The sequence below is a fragment of the Lactuca sativa genome, chromosome 4, assembly GCF_002870075.4.
Source record: "Lactuca sativa cultivar Salinas chromosome 4, Lsat_Salinas_v11, whole genome shotgun sequence".
Lineage (NCBI taxonomy): Eukaryota > Viridiplantae > Streptophyta > Magnoliopsida > Asterales > Asteraceae > Lactuca > Lactuca sativa.
In genome coordinates this window covers 110,368,808-110,393,824 of record NC_056626.2, presented here as the reverse complement: position 1 = coordinate 110,393,824, position 25,017 = coordinate 110,368,808, and the positions used below count along the sequence as shown (strand labels likewise).

At 36.1% G+C, this 25,017-nt stretch overlaps 3 protein-coding genes across 3 annotated transcripts; all 3 read right to left on the bottom strand.

Moving 5' to 3' along the window:
- Window positions 1-9,414: 9,414 nt before the first annotated feature.
- Window positions 9,415-10,002, bottom strand: LOC111899761 (auxin-responsive protein SAUR21-like). Its single transcript, XM_023895604.3, has one exon. The coding sequence runs from the start codon at window positions 9,886-9,888 to the stop codon at window positions 9,580-9,582; it is 309 nt and encodes a 102-aa protein (XP_023751372.2). The 5' UTR covers window positions 9,889-10,002; the 3' UTR covers window positions 9,415-9,579.
- A 1,379-nt stretch (window positions 10,003-11,381) lies between these two features.
- Window positions 11,382-11,970, bottom strand: LOC128133250 (auxin-responsive protein SAUR23-like). The gene has a single exon (XM_052770405.1). It carries the CDS (start codon window positions 11,853-11,855, stop codon window positions 11,553-11,555), a length of 303 nt encoding a protein of 100 aa, XP_052626365.1. The 5' UTR covers window positions 11,856-11,970; the 3' UTR covers window positions 11,382-11,552.
- Window positions 11,971-24,033: 12,063 nt separating this feature from the next.
- LOC128133249 (auxin-responsive protein SAUR21-like) lies at window positions 24,034-24,611 on the bottom strand. The gene has a single exon (XM_052770404.1). It carries the CDS (start codon window positions 24,505-24,507, stop codon window positions 24,199-24,201), a length of 309 nt encoding a protein of 102 aa, XP_052626364.1. The 5' UTR covers window positions 24,508-24,611; the 3' UTR covers window positions 24,034-24,198.
- Between the last annotated feature and the right edge of the window lie 406 nt (window positions 24,612-25,017).

The following is a 25,017-nucleotide window of genomic DNA, read 5'->3' as shown; positions in this document are numbered from 1 at the left end:
AATATTCTCTCCCTTAATTATAGAAAAACAACTTTTCAACTCTTACAACTTTGCAAAGTATAACTCTTGTTTTCTATAATTAATATTGCTAACTTGCAATACTTACCATAATAATCATTCTCCCACTTACATGATGATTATTTCTTTACCAGCATAACACTTATGCTCCCACTAGCTTCGACATGTATTCAGAAATCAGCTGAACTTCTAGAAAACAATTTCTTAAGTTCATATTTCTAATACTAGTTGCTTCGATAAGACTTTATTTAAGCTTCTCAACCGCATACACTTTTCCTTGGACAACTCATATGTATATGTCTAAACAATTCTAGGACTCATATCAACAAGTCCAAAATGTTCAGACCCATTTGCCATTTCCCACAATTCGAACTATGAAGAGGTATGCCGTAATGATAGTTGAATTTGAGAAACCCAAATCACATAATGCTATCTTCAATGTCTCTCTTAGTGGTGTATACATTCCCATCCATGTGAATTCATCATAACCATAATCTTAAGATAATGTTAGTGACAAATCCAAACTCTTATGGATAGAACTTGTTCTTCTTAATTTCTTGCCATCAAGGGTCCCACCATTACTTCCAAGTTATTGAGCAGCTCACCCCTTCATTTCAATGTACTTTCCATTGAACAAGGTGTCTTGCCCCTATACAATCCACTGAGAACTCGTAGAACTCATGTATATAGAAAACTCAATTGGAATGGCACAGAAAACAAAATAGTGTCAACACAATAGGTTGTAAACCTCAAGTCGTGTGCTAGTGATGATTGATAAGGTTTATTCTTGATTTGTTCTTGAAACCTTTCAAGACTATTAAGACTCCCACTGACTCCTTGACATATAAGGTTCTCTTGTCAAGAAACATTTCTTGACAAACAAATATTCAAGAGTTAGTGTAGTTTTATCAATACAAAACATTTCACATGATTGGTCCTAGTTGGTCTTTGTCTTATCCAAGACATCACAACTTACCAATTTCAAATGTGCAAGAATAAGAAAACCTTTTCCCAAATTCCACATTTGATGAATGTTATAAACCTTCTTAAGACTTGTCACTCAATTCACAATCTTGGAGTATTACTCTAAGACTTGATATTGGAACGAAGTATGATTGACTTCTTGATTTAACCATTTCCACAATTCTCGATTCCTCTTTTTATACATACAAATTGTACTAAGATTCACTTAGAGGATCAATTGAGATAAGGTTCTTAATCATTAAGACTTATCATAAAACATAATAAAATGTACTCTCCCTTCTTCTTATAATAGAGAAACTTTTATATTTTGCCTACTTGATTCTTCTTATTCGTTCTGCTATTGATTGAAACTTTTTCAATCATTTCAAAATTACACTTAATCTCATAAGTATAATCATATTTACTTAACCTTAGTAAATCATGACGAATATCTTTGTTACTCTTGTGGTGGATTTGATCAACACACAACTTTGTGTATTCGATCTCCTAGTCCTACACTTGACACTTTGTCAAAGAATTTGTCTAAATTTCCAAATATGAAATTTCTCATTCATCATGCAATCAAGTTGTATGATTCCAAGTTTCTATCCAATTGAAACTTGGGCAATGAGAAACTTTCCCTATTTGGTAAATTCTTGACCTTTCCAAAAATAATACAATTAAGAATCGGGATATATACAGTAAAGTCCCAATATTTTCATCGATTTGACAAGAAAGTCCTAAACTTTATTTTTTTGACAGTAAAGTCCAAATTACCGGCAGTTTTTGACACTTTTACCTTTTTTTCCCGGTTAGCTGGTAATTAGAACTTTTTTGTCAACAAAATAAAGTTTAGGACTTTCTTGTCAAATCGTCAATTAGGACTTTACTGTCAAAAAAATAAAGTTTAGGACTTTTTTGTCAAATCGTTGAAAATATTGGGACTTTAGTGTATATATAATTTTTTTGGTTAGAAATTTAATGGTATGATACTCTTTAAGCATAAGAGTTATTGAAATCTTCTCTAATCAGCTAGATCCTATTGAAATCCTTTACGTTTGCTTCTTGATAAATTGTTTTTTTAATCTCAACAAACAGACATTGAAAAAAATTGAGATAATCAAGAAAGAAAGAAAGAACCAGGGTTGTGTTGGCTTTTTGTAGTCTCAAAAATGGAGAAATTAGAAACCTAAAAAAACGAAATTGCCCTGGCTTTATACAAACACAAACAACATATGTCTAGTCAAAAGGGTGTGGATGTGGAGAAAGGAAAGAATGGCAATTTCGTTTTTTTTTTTTTGGTTTCTTATTTCTCCATTTTTGGAGTTGCAAAAAGTCAACACTACCCTGGTTCTTTCTTTCTTTCTTTCTTGATTATCTCAATTTTTTTCAATGTCGGTTTCTTGAGATTAAAAAAAACGATTTAACAAGAAGCAAAACGTTAAGGATTTCAATATGATCTAGCAGATTAGTGAAGGTTTCAATAACTCTTATGCTTAAAGAGTATCATACCATTAAATTTCTAACCAAAAAAAGTTATATATACACTAAAGTCCCAATATTTTCAACGATTTGACAAAAAAGTCCTAAACTTTATTTTTTTGACATTAAAGTCCTAATTGACGATTTGACAAGAAAGTCCTAAACTTTATTTTTTTGACAAAAAAATCCTAATTACCAGATAACCGGGAAAAAAGGGTAAAAGTGTCAAAAACTGCCGGTAATTTGGACTTTACTGTCAAAAAAATAAAGTTTAGGACTTTCTTTTCAAATCGATGAAAATATTGGGACTTTACTGTATATATCCCTTAAGAATCAAATCCATTATTGCTAATAATAGAAACTTACAAACATCAATTTTTTATACACGCCATTGCAAGGATAAATAAATAATATAAAATCAAAATTTATTTTATTGCGGAAAATTTTTACCTTACAATGCAATTTAATTGAAAAACTATGTTAATACATATTTCTTAGCAATCTTATTCTAACTCCAAGTAGTAGCTCAAGATTCTAATCTTCAAATAATGCGATCGAAATCCATTTCTTCATGATTAGATTCCGCTCACTTCTTGCTTTAAGCTTCCTCTCTTTTCTTTGATCCTACAAAACATCGAAATGTAATCTTATCATATTATGTATTAAGAATCTAGAATAGGAACTTAAAAGAGTTAGTTAATGGATTTTACCTAAAGTAGAGCCATACGTTTTGACTCTCCCATCTCTTAGATCTCTTAGGTAAATAGGGCAGCTTCGTCTCCAATGCCCCTTCTCTTGGCAATAAAAGAAAATTGACTCTTTTGGAACAACACACGGAACTACTTCTGACTTTGCCATTCTCTTATTATCAAACTTTTCGATCATGGCATGCCTCTCGTTGCCATTGCCTATATCCATAGAGGTCTGGAAGGCAGATTCACCAATCAACTTTGCTTTTTCAGTGCGCCAAATCATTGTTGATTCAGCAGCAATAAGCATATAGGTGAGATCGATGAGGGTTACGTCGTGGTTCATCATATAGTACTCTCTTACGAACTCACTATATGAGTCAGGAAGTGACTGAAGGACCCAGTCCACAGCCCGCTCCTCACAGACAACAGATCCCAGCATTCTTAACCTATCAATGTGTGACTTCATCTCTAGGACGTGTGCACACACTGACTTTCCTTCTTCATGTTTACTTGCCAAAAGGACTTGAGTGAGTTTGAACTTTTCAATCTTTTGAACTTGTGGGTTAGGGAGAATAATAGGAGGAGGTGGAGGAAGTGAAGCATGATCTCTTGTTCCCCGATCGAATCGTGGAATATCATCTTCATGTGAAAAGCTTGTTCCACGGGATTTGGGAAGACCATAGTTGTCATACTTTGACATCTACAAAACGAGAGAAAAATTCAAGTTAGTTGATTGATTGAATCCTTAATAAATCACCCAAATGAGATATTAAGGCTAGGACCCAATACAATACTCTACAATTTGGGAGAGGGATGTCGTAACCCAAATTGCAGAACATTTGAAGGTAAGTGAATGATGATTCACTAATTTCCACCATGAAAAACGAAAAAGAAATTTAAGTTTTAAATCTATTGAAAATTCCTAGATCTTTTGAGATTCATTGAACTTTTCAATGACATGTTTAAATCTCTATATGCCCCTCGATTTGTGACTGGGATGCCGAGGATCACAAAATAGGGTGTGAATAACCATGCAAACTTACATGGCGCCCCCAATGTTATAATCACCTATTCGATGTGCCGGTTAACCACACACGCTCCACCGAACTATGAAAAACAATGAGTCACCCTTTGCTACTTTTGCTTAGAACCATTTAGTGTGCCGGTTAAACACACGCGCTCCACTAACATCTTCGCAAGGGCACAAAGTGTAATTTCATGGAATTGCATCAATTCACTTTTGCCTAAAGTAACTAAGATTGGGAATTTTGTAAAAACATTTAGTTACTTTATACTTCATTATACTTTTAATGGAAAGGGTTTGCCCTATCCTACCTGTTCGGCTAACGACCCTCCACCAATCAAGGAAGTGGTGGGTGAGAGTGGACACCCATTAAACGACCATTTTATAGGCCATAACCTTATACCCCCCTTATAGATCGGCTTCGTGAATGAGGCCTACTAACAATAAGACTAGCATTTTAGTTATACATATATAATATTAGACTTTCAATGTTATATATATAGTATAAGGGTGTATTTTACACTTTTAAAATACTAGGTGGTTTAATTTTATAAATTACACTTTTAATTTAATTAAATATAAACCATATCATTATGGATTTAGTAACTCTCTTTTAATTATACACTTAATTAATTTAATAAAACCATAAGGGTGTAATTTGAACTTTTCAAAATTAGGGTTTTAGAATTTAGACTTTTTCAAAATTAAACCTTTTAATCAAACAATTTAAATTCCAAAACTTGAGGGCAAGTTTTGAAACTTTTCAAAATATTTAGGTTTTAATCTCACTTTAAAATTTTTGAATTTAAGACTATTTAAATTAAAATTTTAAATATTAAAACTCTTGATTTAATAATTATCTTGAATTAAACTACTAATTTAAATTATTAAATCATAAGGGATTATCTAAATCATAAAGGATAATTACCAATTAAACAATTAATTTATCCTAATCCTTTTAATCCCTCTATATATCGAAAATCATGGGATAGGATAATTCAAAATCTTTAATTACCATATATTACCATTAAAGGATAATTACAAGATATAGGATAATCCAAATCCCTAAAATTTAGGACCTTATCTTGGGGAGGAGGCTAATTTCGAAAATCATAGGGTTTTGCAAACCCTAGATTTCGAAATCTTGAGGCTTAAGGAAAGGATTTGAAAACCCTTTCAAATTTTCGCAAATTAGGGTATAGAAACCCTAATCTCGAAATTACTTGCCTCCTAGGGTTTATTGGCAATAAACCCTAATATGTCAAGTCCATACAATTGTATAATGCTAACTGAAAACAAAAACCAATGGCTCTGATACCACTGATGAGTTTTGTACAAACAATCTTATGTGTGCATGCAACCCTAGAATTGGATCTATGTTTTCACTATTAGATACACAACATTATGAACACTTGAAGAACCCTAAAAGGCTTCTAGGAATTTCGAAATCCACAAGGAAAGATGAAATACATACCTCTTTTTGTTATATTGTTAATAACAACTTAAATCTTGAATCTTCTTGTCTTTGAAAGCAAGTACCACAAGTGTAGTACCTCTAATGGCTCACAAACACCAAGAGCAAATGGAGAGGTAATAGAGAGAGGGAAGAGGTGTGAAATTCGTCCCTAGGAACCCTAGACAAGGCATGGACGAATTTCATTAGCCAAGGGGTCTTTATATAGGTGTAGGGATTAGGGTTTCAGTCCTTATCCTTATCTAGTTGCTTTCCCACCAAGCAATCATAAGATAAGCCTTGAAATCCCTTATCCTTTATCCTTTGGACAATTTCAAGGATCCTTATCTCCTTGAATTCGTTCAACCCATATTTAGGATAACCATTACCATATTTTGTAACTATCACATAATTACAATTCAGCCCCTCTAGTTTAATTAATTACACTCGATCATAAAATTAATTCCTAATTAATTATTGACCAATATTAATTAAACAAATATGATTTCTCCTTTAATATATTATTCTTATAACATATTAATAAATCATAATAACCTCTTTCTCTATTATTTCTCCAGTCAAGTTGCTCTAGTGAAGGCAACCCAAAAGGACCATGCACAATCGGGTCAAGTACTTGACAAATATGGTTACGGGCTTAGACACTAATCCAACAATATTATGGTTTGGGGCCTTAGGTTAAGGCCTATGTGATGGGATTGGGCCCAATTGGAAATTGAGCCATATATTGGGCCTTGTGGAAGTGTTGATCTTTTGGGCTAAGGTTAAGGTAGTGTTCAATTTGGGACAAGAGTTTGAGAGGGATAGAATGGTCTTTTACCCCTAGTGAGGACTTATGGTTAGGTCATGAGAATCATGGACTTATCTAATTTGCATGATGATATGTAGCTTGGGGAGTCGAGAAATCAGTAGTTCAGGTATCTGCCAGCTAGCAGGCAGAGGTTTATCCGTGGGATTCTGCAGTCAGCTTGTGAGGTCAGCTTTCTCCTATAGGAACGGGTCAAAGGCACCAATGTCGACTCATTTATGTATGTAGTAGGTTTCCGGACTTCGGTCCGATTTTGGGCAAGCCCGAAGAATATTTGTATGCCTGATGTCTTCGTGATTCTTGCATGTGTCTGTTTATATGTTTCCGGACTTCGGTCTGATACCGGGGAAAGCCCGAGGAATGTTTAGCTTATATGTTATGTGTATATGTTCCGGGCTTCGGTCCGATGTCGGGGCAAGCCCGACGAATGTTTATATGTATGTTTCCGAACTACGGTTCGATGTCGGGTGGTACCCGATGAAGGAATGCATGTTTAGTTATACTTGTTGTCTTTGTGATACTTGTATGTGCCTGGTAGGGAGGTGAGTGTGGGCGGGGTGTCGTATCTCATCGCTAGCTGAGTGTGGACGTGGTTCCATATCTCATTATTAGCAGAGTAAGGGTGGGGCCCATGATAGGCAAGGCCATAGGATGAGAATATATATTATTATGTATGATTCTTTATGTACTAGCATGATTATATGTTATCGTTTGTATGTGTATAGCACGCAGGGGCCAGAGACAAGTGGCGCCTGGTAGAAACAGATTTGTTTACCGAGCGGGGCTTGGTGTCGGACATTGTTCGATGACGGGCGGGGCCCGAGGAAGGGGCGGGGGCCCAGTTTATATGCTTATGTGTATGGTATGTGGTAGTCTGGGGAGACTCACTAAGCTTCGTGCTTACAGTTTCAGTATTGGTTTCACGTACTTCCGATAGCAATGGGAAGTGCTCGGGAAGATTGCAGTGCACACACCATATGTTCAGCCTGGGATTTTCATACTCTGATGTTGTTGACAAATGTTATGATATTTTCAGATACCCTACTTATGTTTTATGAGATCATTTGGTTTATTATGGTTTTTTATTTATAATTTAAAATGAAATTTTTGGACTGTATTTTTTTGATGTTTCACAGCACGTTTTGGCTAGGGCTTGTGTCTATTTTAGCCACGTGGCTTAAGAAGTTAGACAATGATTAAATGATGCTATCTACCCATTTTATGGCGCGGTCCACATGGCCTTTTCCTACACTTTGAAAATTTTAGCCGTTCTCCATTTTTCTTTCTTATTTTTCTTCTCGTCTTCTAACAACCATAGATTCTTCATATGATATCAGATTTCGATGAATATAATATCCGTAGAAAGTTAGTAAAGTGTGTTGCTACTTCTCTTCAAACATCTTTGGCTGAATATGTACAAATATTGAGTTATTAACTCATGAACATAGGTTTATACTCGTTTTTTGTAAACTTTATGTTTTAACTTGACTTTTTTAAATGATCATAACTACTTCATAGTGATTCTAATTTTCTTGAATCGTTTTATGTTTCTGTTGACATAATGTTTATAACATTCTTTTTATAGACTTTTCTGAATCATTCTAGATCTATAGCTATTAACCTCTAAAGTTAGTACCTTGGAATTTTGAAATAACCCATAACTTATGAATGAATTGTCTTTTAACTTTGCAAGCTCATAATTTGCTCATTGTTTTACCAATTAAATTGAGTCATTTTACATTGTTTAGTATTATACGTCCTCTTTCCATTTCAACCCGGTTTGTTCCTTAACACCTACGTTTGGTTAGCCTCCTAGAGCTCCAAATTTACTACTTTCATTATTTCATTTATACTTTAATTTTTCATAATTCTTCTCATTTTACCCTCATTTCCGTGAAACTCCTTTCTAATAAATTATATGACTTATAATAACATATATAAAGGTAATAACAATCATACTTTCTTATTTTTGTCACTTTTGCACTTAGCTAACCAATAGACTACTTTTCTTCTATCTTCGCTTTTGGCTCCTTGGCCCTAGGTCTAGGGAAATGAACATATATGAAGGGAGGATTTTAAAAAAGATTTTAAAGTTTGTTAAAATTCGAGTTTGAGTAGCTCTTTAAAAACCTCGCTTATAAACTTGTTTAGAAGATATTTTTTGACATGCCGAATATAACAATTAAAAAAACTCGAATTGTGTCGTATCAAAAAGAACCTTCGTATGTCGTCTTTGTCCTGCTAGTTTTTAACAAGTCTTTCACAATAATATTAGTTAAAAATGAACAAAAATAACAAACTTTATCAGTATTGGTAAATCTCAGTCCAAGTTTAAAGTTTCAAATAATCGAACTTGCATCTTCATACGGTTTGATAATCCAAAATAATACATCCAATGTATGGAACCAATACTATATAAATGAGAATCAACAATAATTAGTAAAGAAATATTGATATTAAGACAAAATCACCAAGATTTTTGTATAAAGCCAAAAGCATGAAGACCATTGGCTGAGTCAAAAGATACAAAAATCATATATGATATTTACGGTCCAAAGAAAATGGAGAAATACAAGCGTTTAAGGCCTGATTTTGATGAAATCGAATTTTGAGTGATTAATGGTCTTAAATCCCTGCCACCGCCTATAACGCGAAATGGAAGGTCGTGATGATATCGCGCCGATGAGATTGTGGAATGTGGATCACACGATCACACGAGGAAGCCGCACAGTATATGTGGAGGAGTCTACGTGTTGAGTTCCGCGAAATTTGGTGCTTGATTGAAGTCGTGTGGCTGTCTTAGCGCAGAAGAAATGTAGTATTAACTATATAGAAAATTTATGTGAAATAATTACCATTTTCGAACACTTGTTAGATCGATTTAGAAAGTTTGAAGTACGGATTTTGAGCACCTTATAAGAGTACATTAATAAAGGAAAGATGGAATATGCATATATAGATACCAAAATTTGAATGATGTTCTTCATTGCTATGTTAATGGTGAAACTAATGTTGGCTATTATACAATTTGGAGACAGCTTTACAAATACTTAGGTTTCATGGTGATTTCTACTGTACAAAATTACGTTATATGTTAGCGAATAGAATGCAAAATTCTTGGTCATAATGAGCAGACCAGGCCAGAAGCGACATGAATGAAGACATCCTCACGACATGGAATTGTGAGGCCACCCATTGGATGATCATAACCAAATTCTTCCTCTGATTGACGTAACAGATCTTGGAATGAAGGCTGGTCTAATAACGATAAAGGAACAACAAATCGTCTTTTTTCTTGATCACCAACATAAACTGCTAAATGTCCTTTGGGGATGATGTCTACCGATGATGATGATGAGCGGCTTCCATTGGAGAATGATCGACCGAGAACTTTTTTGGCCTGAATGATTCGAGGCATACGAATGGCCATTTTTATATGAAGGCTACGGTCTCTTTCTTCTAAAAGGATTTCTTTTATGTGAAAGATGCTGTGATCGATTTTGGGAGGATGAGTTGTGCTTCATATCAGCCCAATTGTATCCATTTTATAGGTGTATGAAGATTTTAATGAAGATCGAATAATAGTAGGAATTTCAAAGAAGAGATGGCGACACATTCTACCAAAAAGAAAAATCACATGGTTTTGTCTTCCAACTTGTTATTGGTCCCAAAGAATTATATATGTACAATGAAGTATGCCACAAAATTTCAGTAACGCTGAGTGGCCAAGCTTAAGCTACACTATGGGCCCATTTACAAGTGAGTCTTATGGACACACATCATTATTTCTCACATGGCCATGTTTGTCAAAAATATCAGAAGGTTAGGCATCTTTTTTTCAAGTGCAACAAGTCCACGATTTCAGGTCCTGAAATCAACAAAGCATCCAAAAAGAAATTAATGCTCATATCTAATCTGATATATGAATTAAACACATAGTACGCACTTAAATATTTTGCTTTTCCCTCCAGAAGAAAATCAGAGATATATCTTCAGAAGGTTGTTCTGTTATAAATGTTCGATACAAAAGGATCCGCTATTTGACTTTAACTGGTAACCGATTGGCTGTTTGCTTTTCCGTAACTCTGATATCAACTAAGTAAGTGACCCATTGTGTTTTTATATTAGAAAGACCCCACAATATATATATATATATATATATATATATATATATATATATATATATATATATATATATATATATATATATATATATATATATTGTGGGGTCTTTCTAACTATTTTGGTAGGTTGTCAGTGATTGTCATGTTGCTTGAGTAATTAAGATTTGTAGCGGAATAAATCTATTGGGAAGAAAGTAGGATGTTATGATGTTTAGGATGTTCCAAGAGGGGTCTCTGTTGGAATTCTTTTGTGATTATAATATTTGAAACTCAATGCCTTGCCTTTTTCCATAGTTTTCATGATATCTATACAAGAGTTGTAGCTGGACTTTATATTGAAACCTTCCTAATTAGTAATATGGTCATAATCTATTAAAAATATGCCTAATAGTTTGCCATCAGAAGCAGCTAAATACCATGATGTTCTCTATGTGAGTTCTTTTGTTTAAACTTCTGAGCTTCCACAAGAAAGACATTAGCAGGCCTTTTACAAAGTCGTTCCCTTTATCGAACTACTGATCATTGGTCATCAGCCGATTTCTCTTCACCAATCAGTCCCTATAATAGGTTAGAGTAAAAGAACAATAACTGATAGCTCTTGGGTAGGTGGTGTTGAAGAAACAACTGATCCAGGCCTTAAAGCTATAGTGACATTCAGTATACGGAGAAAGATGAGGCATACACACTTTTTTTTTTAACAGATTGAAAATACAAGCTAAAGAACAAAAGAAAGTAAGTGGTTCTGGTGGGCTTAGAGGATATTGATAAAGAAAGCCCTAATGGCATAACATGAACACCATACGTTGAACTATGCTCGTCATTAATGTATTATTGCTGAAACTAAATTTTGTTATCATACAGTTAATTTGGAGACCACATTACTCCCTCTGATTTACAAGTAATTAATCCTCATGGTAATTTTGACTGTACAAAACTGTTAGCAAATTCACGATGCATGCCTAGCTCTTCATCATAACGAGCAAAGGCGGGAAGCAACATCAACAAACACTTCCTCACGACATGGAATTGTGAGGCCACCCATTGGATGATCATATCCAAATTCTTCCTCTGCTTGATGTAGCAAGTCTTGGAATGAAGGCTGGTTTAATAATGATAAAGGAACAACAAATCGTCTTTTCTCTTGATCACCAACATAAACTGCAAAATGTCCTTTAGGGATGATGTCTGTAGATGATGATGGACGGCTTCCATTGGACAATGATCGACCAAGAACTTTCTTTGCTTGAATGATCCGAGGCATACGAATAGCCATGTATATATGAAGGGTACGGTCACTTAATTTGTTTTGGTGAAGAAATGCAATATGAAAGGATTTCGTTTTTGTGACAGGTGCTGTGGAGGAGTTGTGCTTGATATCAGCACAATTGGATGCATTATATAGGTGTAAGAAGATTTCAATAAGATTGGGTAATAGTAGGAATTTTAGCGAAGAGATTGTGACACATTCTTGCAAAATGCAAGATCACATGCTTTTGTCTTCCAAGTTGTTATTGGACCCAAAGGATTAGACGTTGAATGAAGTATGCCACATATTTTCTGCAATGTAAGTGGAAAAGAGTGAACAAAACTATGGCCCATATGTATATTGGATTCTGAAGGACATGCACCATTATTATTCACATGGATATGTTCCATTAAAAAACGTAACATTTTGCATCTTTATAATTTATTTATTTTTGAAGTACAACCATTCCACCATTTTAGGTGGTGAATGTTGAACACAATCAATAATGAAAAGGGAGCAAATCTAATTAGGCATATGAATTAACCAGCTAGTAATATGCTTTTGAAGAAAATGTTCCACTCTAACTAAATGGGAATAGAGAGTGTCATGGGATGTGGTTATGGGGGATTGGCCATTCAAGAAGAAAATGTTGTTTCTTTCATCTAACCCGAAAAAGGGAGAGCTGTTTGAACGTTCTTTCTTTCTTTCTTTCTTTCTTTCCTTTTTTATTTTTCTTTTTTTGTAGATTTATAACTGAAAGAAAAATTTTAATCTTAATTTGGTAGCTTGGGTTAAAAATCATGTTATCTCTCAAAAGTCCATGTAACTATTATAGCTTGCATATTTTTTAACCCATTTCGGTATGTATATCTATGTATTTATACATACCCGACCCATTAATGTTGAAATTCGGCCTATGTATGTCGTACAATTATATATTCTTTTTCTTTAATGAGAATTGGGATTGATGTGGAAACAATGTTTTAATATACTATCAAATTTGTAACAGATTTATCCTGATTATCTCACCTCAGCCTACAATCCATATCTTCTCTCTTTTTTTCCTGTTAGTCTTCATTCTCGATACAACCATAGTCACCGCCTTATCTTCTCACCGATGGTTGCCACCCCCCAGAACTCAGACAAGCCATTCGACATTACCAACGTCAATGCATATGTTCCTCTTTATCCTTGGTCTAGACGAACTCAATTACTACGCGTGTCTTTAACTTTTTGAGACCCACCGCATCATTTTTAGCATCGTTGATCATCTCTTGACCATCCCGACAGAACCCCGCAGAGCAAAGAAAAAATTTGACTCTCTTGTCAAGTTTTAGATTTATGTTGAAAGACGGGAAAGGTATTCATATTGGGAACGTGAATGTTTTAATATTGAAAAATCTCAAAATTTTGATCTTCTCTTTCTCAATATACCAACTTGCACTTTAGTCGATAGATGTTGAGTTTGGTACCTTTTGACGAAGGACGTTGTAATTGATATCCCAATTTGGTTTCCCTCCGGACTCTTTTATTATGAGGTTGTTATATCATAGTTATTAATTTTTTGGCTTTCCAACCGAGTGTGTGGACAAGGAGTATTCAACCTTCGATTTGCCTAGCTAACTATAAGTTTGAAATCAATATATAGTTTTTGAAACGATTTATTGAAGATGTAGATAATAACATGTGTCGAAATTTCACGGCTTGAGGGACCACTCACGTCCTCCCATGCATTGCTTAAGTTTGAGGGTGAGTGTCCACTTACAACATGTTTTGGCTTGGGCTTGTGTCTAACACAACCACGTGGCTTGTGAATTTATACTATGATTAAATGATGGTATTTACCCATTTTGTGTTGTGGCCCACATAGCCTTTCTCCAACAATTAGAAAAATTTAGCCGTTGTCCATCTTTCTTTCTTATTTTTCTTCCCATCTTGTAACAACCATAGATTCTTCGTATGATATCTGACTCTTATATCCGTGGAAAGTTAGTAAAGTGTGTTGCAACTTATCTTCAGACATCTTTGGCTGAATATGTACCAATATTGAGTTGTTAACTCGAAAACATAGGTTAATACTCATTTTCTATAAATTTTATGTTTTAACTTCACTTTTTTAAATTATCGTAACTATATTTTTATTCTGACTTTCTTGAATCATTTTTGTATGTTCTGTTGACACAATGTTTATAACTTTCGTTTTATAGATATTTCTGAATCATTCTAGCTCTATACCTATTAATCTCTAAAGTTAATACCTTGGAATTTTGAAAAAAAAAACATAACTTATGAATGAATTGTCTTTTAACTTTGCATGCTCATAATTTGCTCATTGTTTGGCCAATTAAGTTGATTCATTTTACATTGTTTAGTCTTATACGTCCTCTTTCCATTTCAACCTTGTTTGTTCCTTAACACCTTCGTTTGGTTAGCCTCCCATAGCTCCAAATTTACTACTTTCATTATTTCATGTAAATTTAAATTTTTCACAATTCTTCTCATTTTATCCTCATTTCCATGAAACTCATTTCTAATAAATTATATGACATATAATAACATATATGAAGGTAGTAACAATCATACTTTCTTATTATTGTCCCTTTTGACCTAATTACACTTTTTGTAGTATTACACATATATAAGACTAGCATTTTCATTCCATTTCATATCAACCATTTATGACAGCAGTAGCACATAACCTTATTTTTGGTGCAATAGGGTTTTTTCTTGGTGCGGTGGTAACCTAAAACCTTTTGGTGCGATAGGGTTTTTTTTGGTACGCTTGTAGCTAAAACCGTACTAGTAAAAGAATTCCGCATCAACACACCAACCAACCACACCATTTAAAGCATTTATTGTTGTGGTTCCTATATCCGCAACAAAAGAAATTAAAAGCGTATTTACTGGTGCATTAGTTCAATACTGCACCAAAAAATCATGTAATCATCCTTCTAAAAGTTTTATTCAAAAATTTCATTTTGCGCTCGTTCCCTCCGTGTATATAGATACCCTTCCCAAATCTTCCGTCTTCATTCTAATATGTCATTCAAGCTTACACGGACAAGCTCTAGCCACCACGACCTCTCGTTTACCAACATTCAAAGAACAATCACTACCACCGTCATCACTATATCCTGCCTTGTTCATGTTGTAAGTTCGTTGTTATTTTATCTTCGTACTAACTTAAGTCTTACACTACGGTTAAATGGAAGAAGGGAAGCCTTTTAGCATCTTTCGAGTTATAACCCAACAGTACGGTTAATGATCCAGAAGTCGGGGAACCAAGTGAAATCCTTTATCATGTCTATCTTTTAATTACTAGTTTTCTGTGGTTAAAAATCTTAAATATGATTTGGTGTTGTGCAGGTGAAAATGATGGATCGAGAGTAGGAGCGTATTCAAATCCAAAAGACCCACCAGCTATTAATGATGTCTTTTCTCATTTGGGTGGTAAAAGTAAAACACCAATAAAACATGAAACATATTCGAGTAGCCACCTCTCCTGCATTGATCCATGGTCAAACATAAAGTCACCATTCTAAATCTTTTGAGATCTTGAAGAGCATTGTGTATGGAGGTTTAATGGAGGTGAATGCAAGTTTAATTGGTGCAGTTATAAAACGTGTGGTTCTTTACTCGCACTAGTTAATCATGTTAACCGCATAAACAAATGCTTTTTGTAATAGTGCAGCTTACTTTTACAAACAGAAAAAAAAGGTATTGCACCAGCTAACTAGCTAACCAACAGACTACTTTTCTTCTATCTTCTCTTTTGGCTCCTTGGCCCTTGGTCTAGGGACATGAACATATATGAAGGGAGGATTAAAAAAAGATTTTGAAGTTTGTTGAAATGTGAGTTTGAGTAGCTTTTTAAAAACCTTGCTTATAAACTTGTTTATATAAGATATTTTTTGAGATGTCGGAAATAACAATTAAAAAAACTCGAATTATGGCATGTCAGAAAGAACCGTCATATGTACTCTTTGTCCAGCGAATTTTTAGCAAGTCTTTTACAATAATATTCGTTAAACTTAACAAAAATAACAAAGTTTATCAATATTCGTAAAACTTAGTCCATGTTTAAAGTTCGGAATAATACCTCCAATATATGGAACCAATACTATATAAATGAGAATCAACAATAACTAGTAAAGAAATATTGATATTTTGAAAAAAATCACCAAGATTTTTGTAGAAAGGTAAAGCATTAAGACCATGGGCTGAGTAAATTAATCATCAAAATATACAAAAATTATATATGATATTTACGGTCCAAAGAAAATGGAGAAGTACAAGTGTTTAAGACCTGATTTTGATGGAATCAAATTTTGAGTGAATATGGTCTTAGATCCCTATCACTGCCTATAACATGAATCGAAAGGTCGTGATGATGTCGGGTGTAACACTCCAATTTAGGTATTCCATTGTTTTCCCTGAAGTATTTCAAGTTTCGCAAAAAGGGTCTTTTCATATGTTAGGCAAACATTTGGGTACGCTTAGCATTCTCGTGTGTGAGCATCGAGTGGCTGAGGCACCTACGTTGGGCATACGATTAGGTATGCGGGGTGTACGTGGTAGATGTCTAAAACTCTAATTTCTTGACTTACACTATATTTAAACAACCTTATATCATTTGGACCAAACCCTAATCAACCTCCATAGCCTCATGTCATCCTTAAACCCTATTTTTGCAAGAACTTATGAGTTTTGAGCTTAAAGGTGTGTTTGGTAACTTTTCTAGAGGGTGTTCAAGAAGAGGAAGCTGGTGACCAGGCTTTGGATGTTATTGAGCTTCTAGATCCTACATCTAGTTCATCTTGAGGAACTTCTAGAGGTAAAAAGACAAAACCTTGCCATATGTTTTGCTAGTTTGAATTAGGTTTTGTTATGAAGTCCATTTTTGGTTCTTAGACCCTCTTTTGTGAGTTAAGCAACTCTAGAGACTAGAATTGTTAGATCTAAGCTCCTTAAGCATGTTTGATGTATGAAGTTGCCATCTTGAAAGTTGTATTAAGACCATGCAGAAGTTTAAGGTCTCAAAAGTGGTCTTAATAGATGAAACGAAGTATTGGGGACCCATATGGCATGCAAGGGCATAAAGTTGTCAACTTTATGCCCTAAGACATCTTAATAGACTTAGGTCTGTAGTTAGACGTTGAAACCTTAAGCATTAAGAGATTAATATAGTTTTGTGCATGGACTGGTTGTACGCTGGGCGTAAGGTCGCGTATGCAGTGTGTATCACCAAAAGGTCGAGTATGCTAAGCGTACTGATGTGGTACATTGGGCATACACATCACAGAAGAGTTGGACTTGCAAGCTTATTGGGCCCTATTCAGCCTTGGGCCTGGTCCCATTCAGAGTTATTGGACCTTTTTCTATTTTGTGACATTGATGTCATGATTGAGCCTTATTGAGCTATGTGACCCATTATAATTTGGACTTTGATATTAGACCCAGTAATGTAGGTTAGACATTAGGCTTTAATGGTGGGCGTTAGATTGAAATGTTAGGCCTTTGTCTAAGTTGTGACTCAATTCTAATTAGGGTGTTTTGTATATTTGTTGAGTGTGATATTTTGCGCTAGTAGTCGAGTAGCTTTTGTGTTCAATAGACTGAGGTGAGTCTTCTCACTATGCCAATGGGTCGAAGGCCGGTCCATTACTTGATGTGAAATCTCTATAATTGATTGTGCAATGGTTTGTTATTTGGTGTGTATTGATCTACGTGAATACCATGGGGGAGCGCATGGCACTTGGTAAAACCGTGAGGGGGAGCCCATGACACTTGGGTATAAGACCATGGGGGTAGCCCATGGCATCCCCGTTGAAGATCATGGAGGGAGTCCATGGCAGTTTTATATGTATATGTGCATGACAATATACGATTATGTGATTTTTGTATTTTGGGAAACTCACTAAGCGTGTGCTTAAAGCTTTCTTGGGTGTTACAACTACTTCTGGTTCTAAGGGCAAGGGCCCGGCTTGATGGCGCAACGTGTACTCTCCAGTATTTCCACATTAGTGGTTTTGGATACTCTGATTTTTTGAATAACCTGGTTATGTAATGGAATTGTGGAAAACTAATATGAATGAGATTTGTAATTATTAAATGAAAAAATTTATCTGAATTTTTGGTTTGTTACAAGTTGGTATCAGAGCCTTGGTTTGAGGGATTCGGCACACTCTCGGGTGTGTCCGAACTCAAACCAGGGAAATGGTAAACCTTTTTCAAAAAAACCAAAAAGTTAAAGTTTTATTGAAAACGGTTTTCGTAAGTAAAAAAGGGAGAGTGCAATGCGCGTAATCGGCCGAGCTCATGTAAGTGTTCCCAATGTATTAGCCATGCTATATTATTGTTGGAAATTGATGTTGAGCTGATTATTAGCTAAGTGTATGCTTTCAAAGTTGTATACGTGTAGGATTTCATAGCCCTATAATGATGGATTCTACCTTATACATGTTCTTTGTTTGGTCGTGGTATAGGGTAGAAGCTTTATTTAACAGTCTACTGCATTCCTATACTAAGGCCTCGCCTGTCTTGGGCCCCGCCCCTGTCCTACTACTGATGAGTCATGCAACCCCGTCCACACTCCTGCTGATAGTGATATACGGGCCTAGCCCACGCTCACTCCTTTCCTAACACAGGCCTTACCCCTGCTCAGCTACTAATGAAATATGGAGCCCCATCCATACTCTGCTAATGGTGAGATACAAGACCTCGCCCACACTCACCTCACTACCAGGCACATACAAGTATCACACAGACGACAAGTATACTCTATCATGCAAACCATTCCTTGGGCACCCACCCGACAGTGGACCTTGGTCATGAACATCATACTAGCAAACAGTGCCTAGCGCCAACCCTCGGGTCTTCCTACTCATAACTACATGGGCCGGCATTATGGTCGTAGACCCATTCATACAAAGGGAAAACTCACCTCAAACTGCTGAAGCTGCTGATAACCCTCTGGCTGCTAACCGACAACTCTCTGAACCGCTGCCCCTCTAGCTCCCCGAGCTACCAATACCAAATAATAACAATTAGCCTAACTGTCCTCCAGAAGTCAATTAGGTCAACTCTGGTCGAGGTCCTTCTCAAGGTCAAAGTCAATGGTAAGAGTCAACTTCCAGTTGACTCGACGTGCCGAGTTGTTCTTCCAACTCATCGAGTCCATGCTCCTGAAATCTCAAAACAACCTCGACTCTACTCGTCGAGTCTAGCAACCACTCGACGGGTTCTCCTTCAACTAAACATTCGGGACCATCTTCAACCGACTTGCTGAGTTGTTCTACAACTCGTCGAGTCCATCTTCATAAGCTAAGGAGATCGCCTTGGACTCACCGAGATCCTCCTCAAACTCGTCGAGTACCATGATCTTCATGTCCATTACGGACACAGACTGGTCGAGCCCTTCTCAAACCCCACACACTGATCCGAATCATAAACAGAAGGGTTTGGGTTTGCAACCCGACTCGTCGATTCCATGAACTGACTCGCCGAGTCCACCTTATGACAACTCTATTCCGCCGATTCCAGTCCATTCCAACATCTCAAACTCATAGATCTATACCCCTTATGCTAGCATTGCACGTAAAGTTGCTAACTTTACGTGCATGCAAGGTTTTAAGGGGCTAAAACACTTAATCCAAGCTTCAAAGAAAACCTAGGTCATGAAATGGAATCTTAGCTGGATAAAGCCAGCAACTCTGAGCTCCTAAAGTTCAAGAGTGTCCAGATCTGTTGTCTAATCCATCCTCAAGGGTTTAATACTCGGATTAACCTTGGAAATGATCCAAATATGACCAAAAGCAAACTAGAAAGGGGATCTATCAATTGAAAGCTCAAGGTCCAGACTTTTTACCTTCTAACAATTGCCAAAACGATATGAAGGCTGGATCTACACTTCCTTCCTTGCTCCTTTCTTCCAAGCCTTCAAAATCCCCTCCAATGGACCTTAATCTTCACCAAAAGCTCAAGAATGAAGTTGGGTGGCTAGGGTTTTGGGGTTATGGACAAGAGAGGCTGTAATGAACCCTAGGGAGGAGAATAAGATGCTTAAATAGGGTACCAAGTCCCGAAATAAGGGCTTTCCCAACCCAGACCAGACTCGTCAAGTCAGTCACTTAATTTGCAACACGGACCCGCTTCGACTCGTCTAGTCATTCCTTGAACTCGACGAGGTGACCCCCTTTGAATTAGGGTTTTCCTTTCCTTTCTTAGCCTTTCTGATTCTAGGTGTTACATACCCTTAAACATCCACCACGAAACCCTAATTCTTCTTTGAGTTTTCTTGGAGTTTAGAAGGCCATTAGAGAGCATTTTGGTGTTGTGGATCCATTTTCCAAGCAAGGTGGTGGTTCAAAGGAGAAGCTGTAGATCTGAGACTGTTGCTTCATTCCAAATCATCTTCAGATATAAAGTCCTGAACTTGCCTCTTGAATGCTTAGATCTATTATGTTGAGTTCTTGGACCTTTTTTGTCCCACGAATGGAGCTTTATGGTTCAAACCCGATTCCTAGGCCTGGAGTTGCCACTATCAGTGATAAATGAATCGCTAAGGCAGAATGTTGCCATCTTGGATGTCTTAATGGGTTCATGCATGAGGTAAGATCACTTTCATGAAAATAGAATACCATTTTGGAATTTGGGCTTATTTGGATCATGTAAACTCACCAAGTCAATGACTTTATGGATTAATACGTTGAAGAGGACTTGGATCTGTGATTATAGCCATTGGAATAGAGTATTAAGTGCTTAATGGGAAAAGTGACTTAATAGAGAAGTATGTTGGGCATACATGCATGTACGTGCAACGTACAAGCCATATAGGCGTACGCTTAGCGTACAAACGAGTACGTTACACGTACTCAACAAAAGTGGGCTTTGCATGTTTTGGGCCCCGGATTGGGCCATATATTGGATTTTGTTTCTTTGGGCCTTAGTGGGCCATCTGAAGACAGATATTTTGGGCCTAGAATATGTTTGGGGTTTAGGGTAAGGCCCATTAGAGGGGTTGGGCGCAATTTAGCAAATTGGGCCATTAGTGGGCCACTAGTGGGCTTGGGAAGTGTACCTAGTATTGGGCCTGTCATATTATGGTTTGGGGCCTTAGGTTGAGGCCTATGTGATGGGATTGGGCCCAATTGGAAATTGGGCCATATATTGGGCCTTGTGGAAGTGTTGATCTTTTGGGCTAAGGTTAAGGTAGTGTTCAATTTGGGACAAGAGTTTGAGAGGGGTAGAATGGTCTTTTACCCCTAGTGAGGACTTATGGTTAGGTCATGAGAATCATGGACTTATCTAATTTGCATGATGATATGTAGCTTGGGGAGTCGAGAAATCAGTAGTTCAGGGATCTGCCAGCTAGCAGGCAGAGGTTTATCCGTGGGATTCTGCAGTCAGCTTGTGAGGTCTGCTTTCTCCTATAGGAACGGGTCAAAGGCACCAATGTCGACTCATTTATGTATGTAGTTGGTTTCCGGACTTCGGTCTGATTTCGGGCAAGCCCGAGGAATATTTGTATGCCTGATGTCTTCGTGATTCTTGCATGTGTCTGTTTATATGTTTCCGGACTTCGGTCTGATACCGGGGAAAGCCCGAGGAATGTTTAGCTTATATGTTATGTGTATATGTTCCGGGCTTCGGTCCGATGTCGGGGCAAGCCCGACGAATGTTTATATGTATGTTTCCGAACTACGGTTCGATGTCGGGTGGTACCCGATGAAGGAATGCATGTTTAGTTATACTTGTTGTCTTTGTGATACTTGTATGTGCCTGGTAGGGAGGTGAGTGTGGGCGGGGTGTCGTATCTCATCGCTAGCTGAGTGTGGACGTGGTTCCATATCTCATTATTAGCAGAGTAAGGGTGGGGCCCATGATAGGAGAGGCCATAGGACGAGAATATATATTATTATGTATGATTCTTTATGTACTAGCATGATTATATGTTATCGTTTGTATGTGTATAGCACGCAGGGGCCAGAGACAAGTGGCGCCTGGTAGAAACAGATTTGTTTACCGAGCGGGGCTTGGTGTCGGACATTGTTCGATGACGGGCGGGGCCTGAGGAAGGGGCGGGGGCCCAGTTTATATGCTTATGTGTATGGTATGTGGTAGTCTGGGGAGACTCACTAAGCTTCGTGCTTACAGTTTCAGTATTGGTTTCACGTACTTCCGATAGCAATAGGAAGTGCTCGGGAAGATTGCAGTGCACACACCATATGTTCAGCCTGGGATTTTCATACTCCGATGTTGTTGACAAATGTTATGATATTTTCAGATACCCTACTTATGTTTTATGAGATAATTTGGTTTATTATGGTTTTTTATTTATAATTTAAAATGAAATTTTTGGACTGTATTTTTTTGATGTTTCACAGCACGTTTTGGCTAGGGCTTGTGTCTATTTTAGCCACGTGGCTTAAGAAGTTAGACTATGATTAAATGATGCTATCTACCCATTTTATGGCGCGGTCCACATGGCCTTTTCCTACACTTTGAAAATTTTAGCCGTTCTCCATTTTTCTTTCTTATTTTTCTTCTCGTCTTCTAACAACCACAGATTCTTCATATGATATCAGATTTCGATGAATCTTATATCCGTAGAAAGTTAGTAAAGTGTGTTGCTACTTCTCTTCAAACATCTTTGGCTGAATATGTACAAATATTGAGTTATTAACTCATGAACATAGGTTTATACTTGTTTTTTGTAGACTTTATGTTTTAACTTGACTTTTTTAAATGATCATAACTACTTCATAATGATTCTAATTTTCTTGAATCGTTTTATGTTTCTGTTGACATAATGTTTATAACATTCTTTTTATAGACTTTTCTGAATCATTCTAGATCTATAGCTATTAACCTCTAAAGTTAGTACCTTGGAATTTTGAAATAACCCATAACTTATGAATGAATTGTCTTTTAACTTTGCAAGCTCATAATTTGCTCATTGTTTTACCAATTAAATTGAGTCATTTTACATTGTTTAGTATTATACGTCCTCTTTCCATTTCAACCCGGTTTGTTCCTTAACACCTACGTTTGGTTAGCCTCCTAGAGCTCCAAATTTACTACTTTCATTATTTCATTTATACTTTAATTTTTCATAATTCTTCTCATTTTACCCTCATTTCCGTGAAACTCCTTTCTAATAAATTATATGACTTATAATAACATATATAAAGGTAATAACAATCATACTTTCTTATTTTTGTCACTTTTGCACTTAGCTAACCAATAGACTACTTTTCTTCTATCTTCGCTTTTGGCTCCTTGGCCCTAGGTCTAGGGAAATGAACATATATGAAGGGAGGATTTTAAAAAAGATTTTAAAGTTTGTTAAAATTCGAGTTTGAGTAGCTCTTTAAAAACCTCGCTTATAAACTTGTTTAGAAGATATTTTTTGACATGCCGAATATAACAATTAAAAAAACTCGAATTGTGTCGTATCAAAAAGAACCTTCGTATGTCGTCTTTGTCCTGCTAGTTTTTAACAAGTCTTTCACAATAATATTAGTTAAAAATGAACAAAAATAACAAACTTTATCAGTATTGGTAAATCTCAGTCCAAGTTTAAAGTTTCAAATAATCGAACTTGCATCTTCATACGGTTTGATAATCCAAAATAATACATCCAATGTATGGAACCAATACTATATAAATGAGAATCAACAATAATTAGTAAAGAAATATTGATATTAAGACAAAATCACCAAGATTTTTGTATAAAGCCAAAAGCATGAAGACCATTGGCTGAGTCAAAAGACACAAAAATCATATATGATATTTACGGTCCAAAGAAAATGGAGAAATACAAGTGTTTAAGGCCTGATTTTGATGAAATTGAATTTTGAGTGATTAATGGTCTTAAATCCCTGCCACCGCCTATAACGCGAAATGGAAGGTCGTGATGATATCGTGCCGATGAGATTGTGGAATGTGGATCACACGATCACACGAGGAAGCCGCACAGTATATGTGGAGGAGTCTATGTGTTGAGTTCAGCGAAATTTGGTGCTTGATTGAAGTCGTGTGGCTGTCTTAGCGCAGAAGAAATGTAGTATTAACTATATAGAAAATTTATGTGAAATAATTACCATTTTTGAACACTTGTTAGATCGATTTAGAAAGTTTGAAGTACGGATTTTGAGCACCTTATAAGAGTACATTAATAAAGGAAAGATGGAATATGCATATATAGATACCAAAATTTGAATGATGTTCTTCATTGCTATGTTAATGGTGAAACTAATGTTGGCTATTATACAATTTGGAGACAGCTTTACAAATACTTAGGTTTCATGGTGATTTCTACTGTACAAAATTACGTTATATGTTAGCGAATAGAATGCAAAATTCTTGGTCATAATGAGCAGACCAGGCCAGAAGCGACATGAATGAAGACATCCTCACGACATGGAATTGTGAGGCCACCCATTGGATGATCATAACCAAATTCTTCCTCTGATTGACGTAACAGATCTTGGAATGAAGGCTGGTCTAATAACGATAAAGGAACAACAAATCGTCTTTTTTCTTGATCACCAACATAAACTGCTAAATGTCCTTTGGGGATGATGTCTACCGATGATGATGATGAGCGGCTTCCATTGGAGAATGATCGACCGAGAACTTTTTTGGCCTGAATGATTCGAGGCATACGAATGGCCATTTTTATATGAAGGCTACGGTCTCTTTCTTCTAAAAGGATTTCTTTTATGTGAAAGATGCTGTTATCGATTTTGGGAGGATGAGTTGTGCTTCATATCAGCCCAATTGTATCCATTTTATAGGTGTATGAAGATTTTAATGAAGATCGAATAATAGTAGGAATTTCAAAGAAGAGATGGCGACACATTCTACCAAAAAGAAAAATCACATGGTTTTGTCTTCCAACTTGTTATTGGTCCCAAAGAATTATATATGTACAATGAAGTATGCCACAAAATTTCAGTAACGCTGAGTGGCCAAGCTTAAGCTACACTATGGGCCCATTTACAAGTGAGTCTTATGGACACACATCATTATTTCTCACATGGCCATGTTTGTCAAAAATATCAGAAGGTTAGGCATCTTTTTTTCAAGTGCAACAAGTCCACGATTTCAGGTCCTGAAATCAACAAAGCATCCAAAAAGAAATTAATGCTCATATCTAATCTGATATATGAATTAAACACATAGT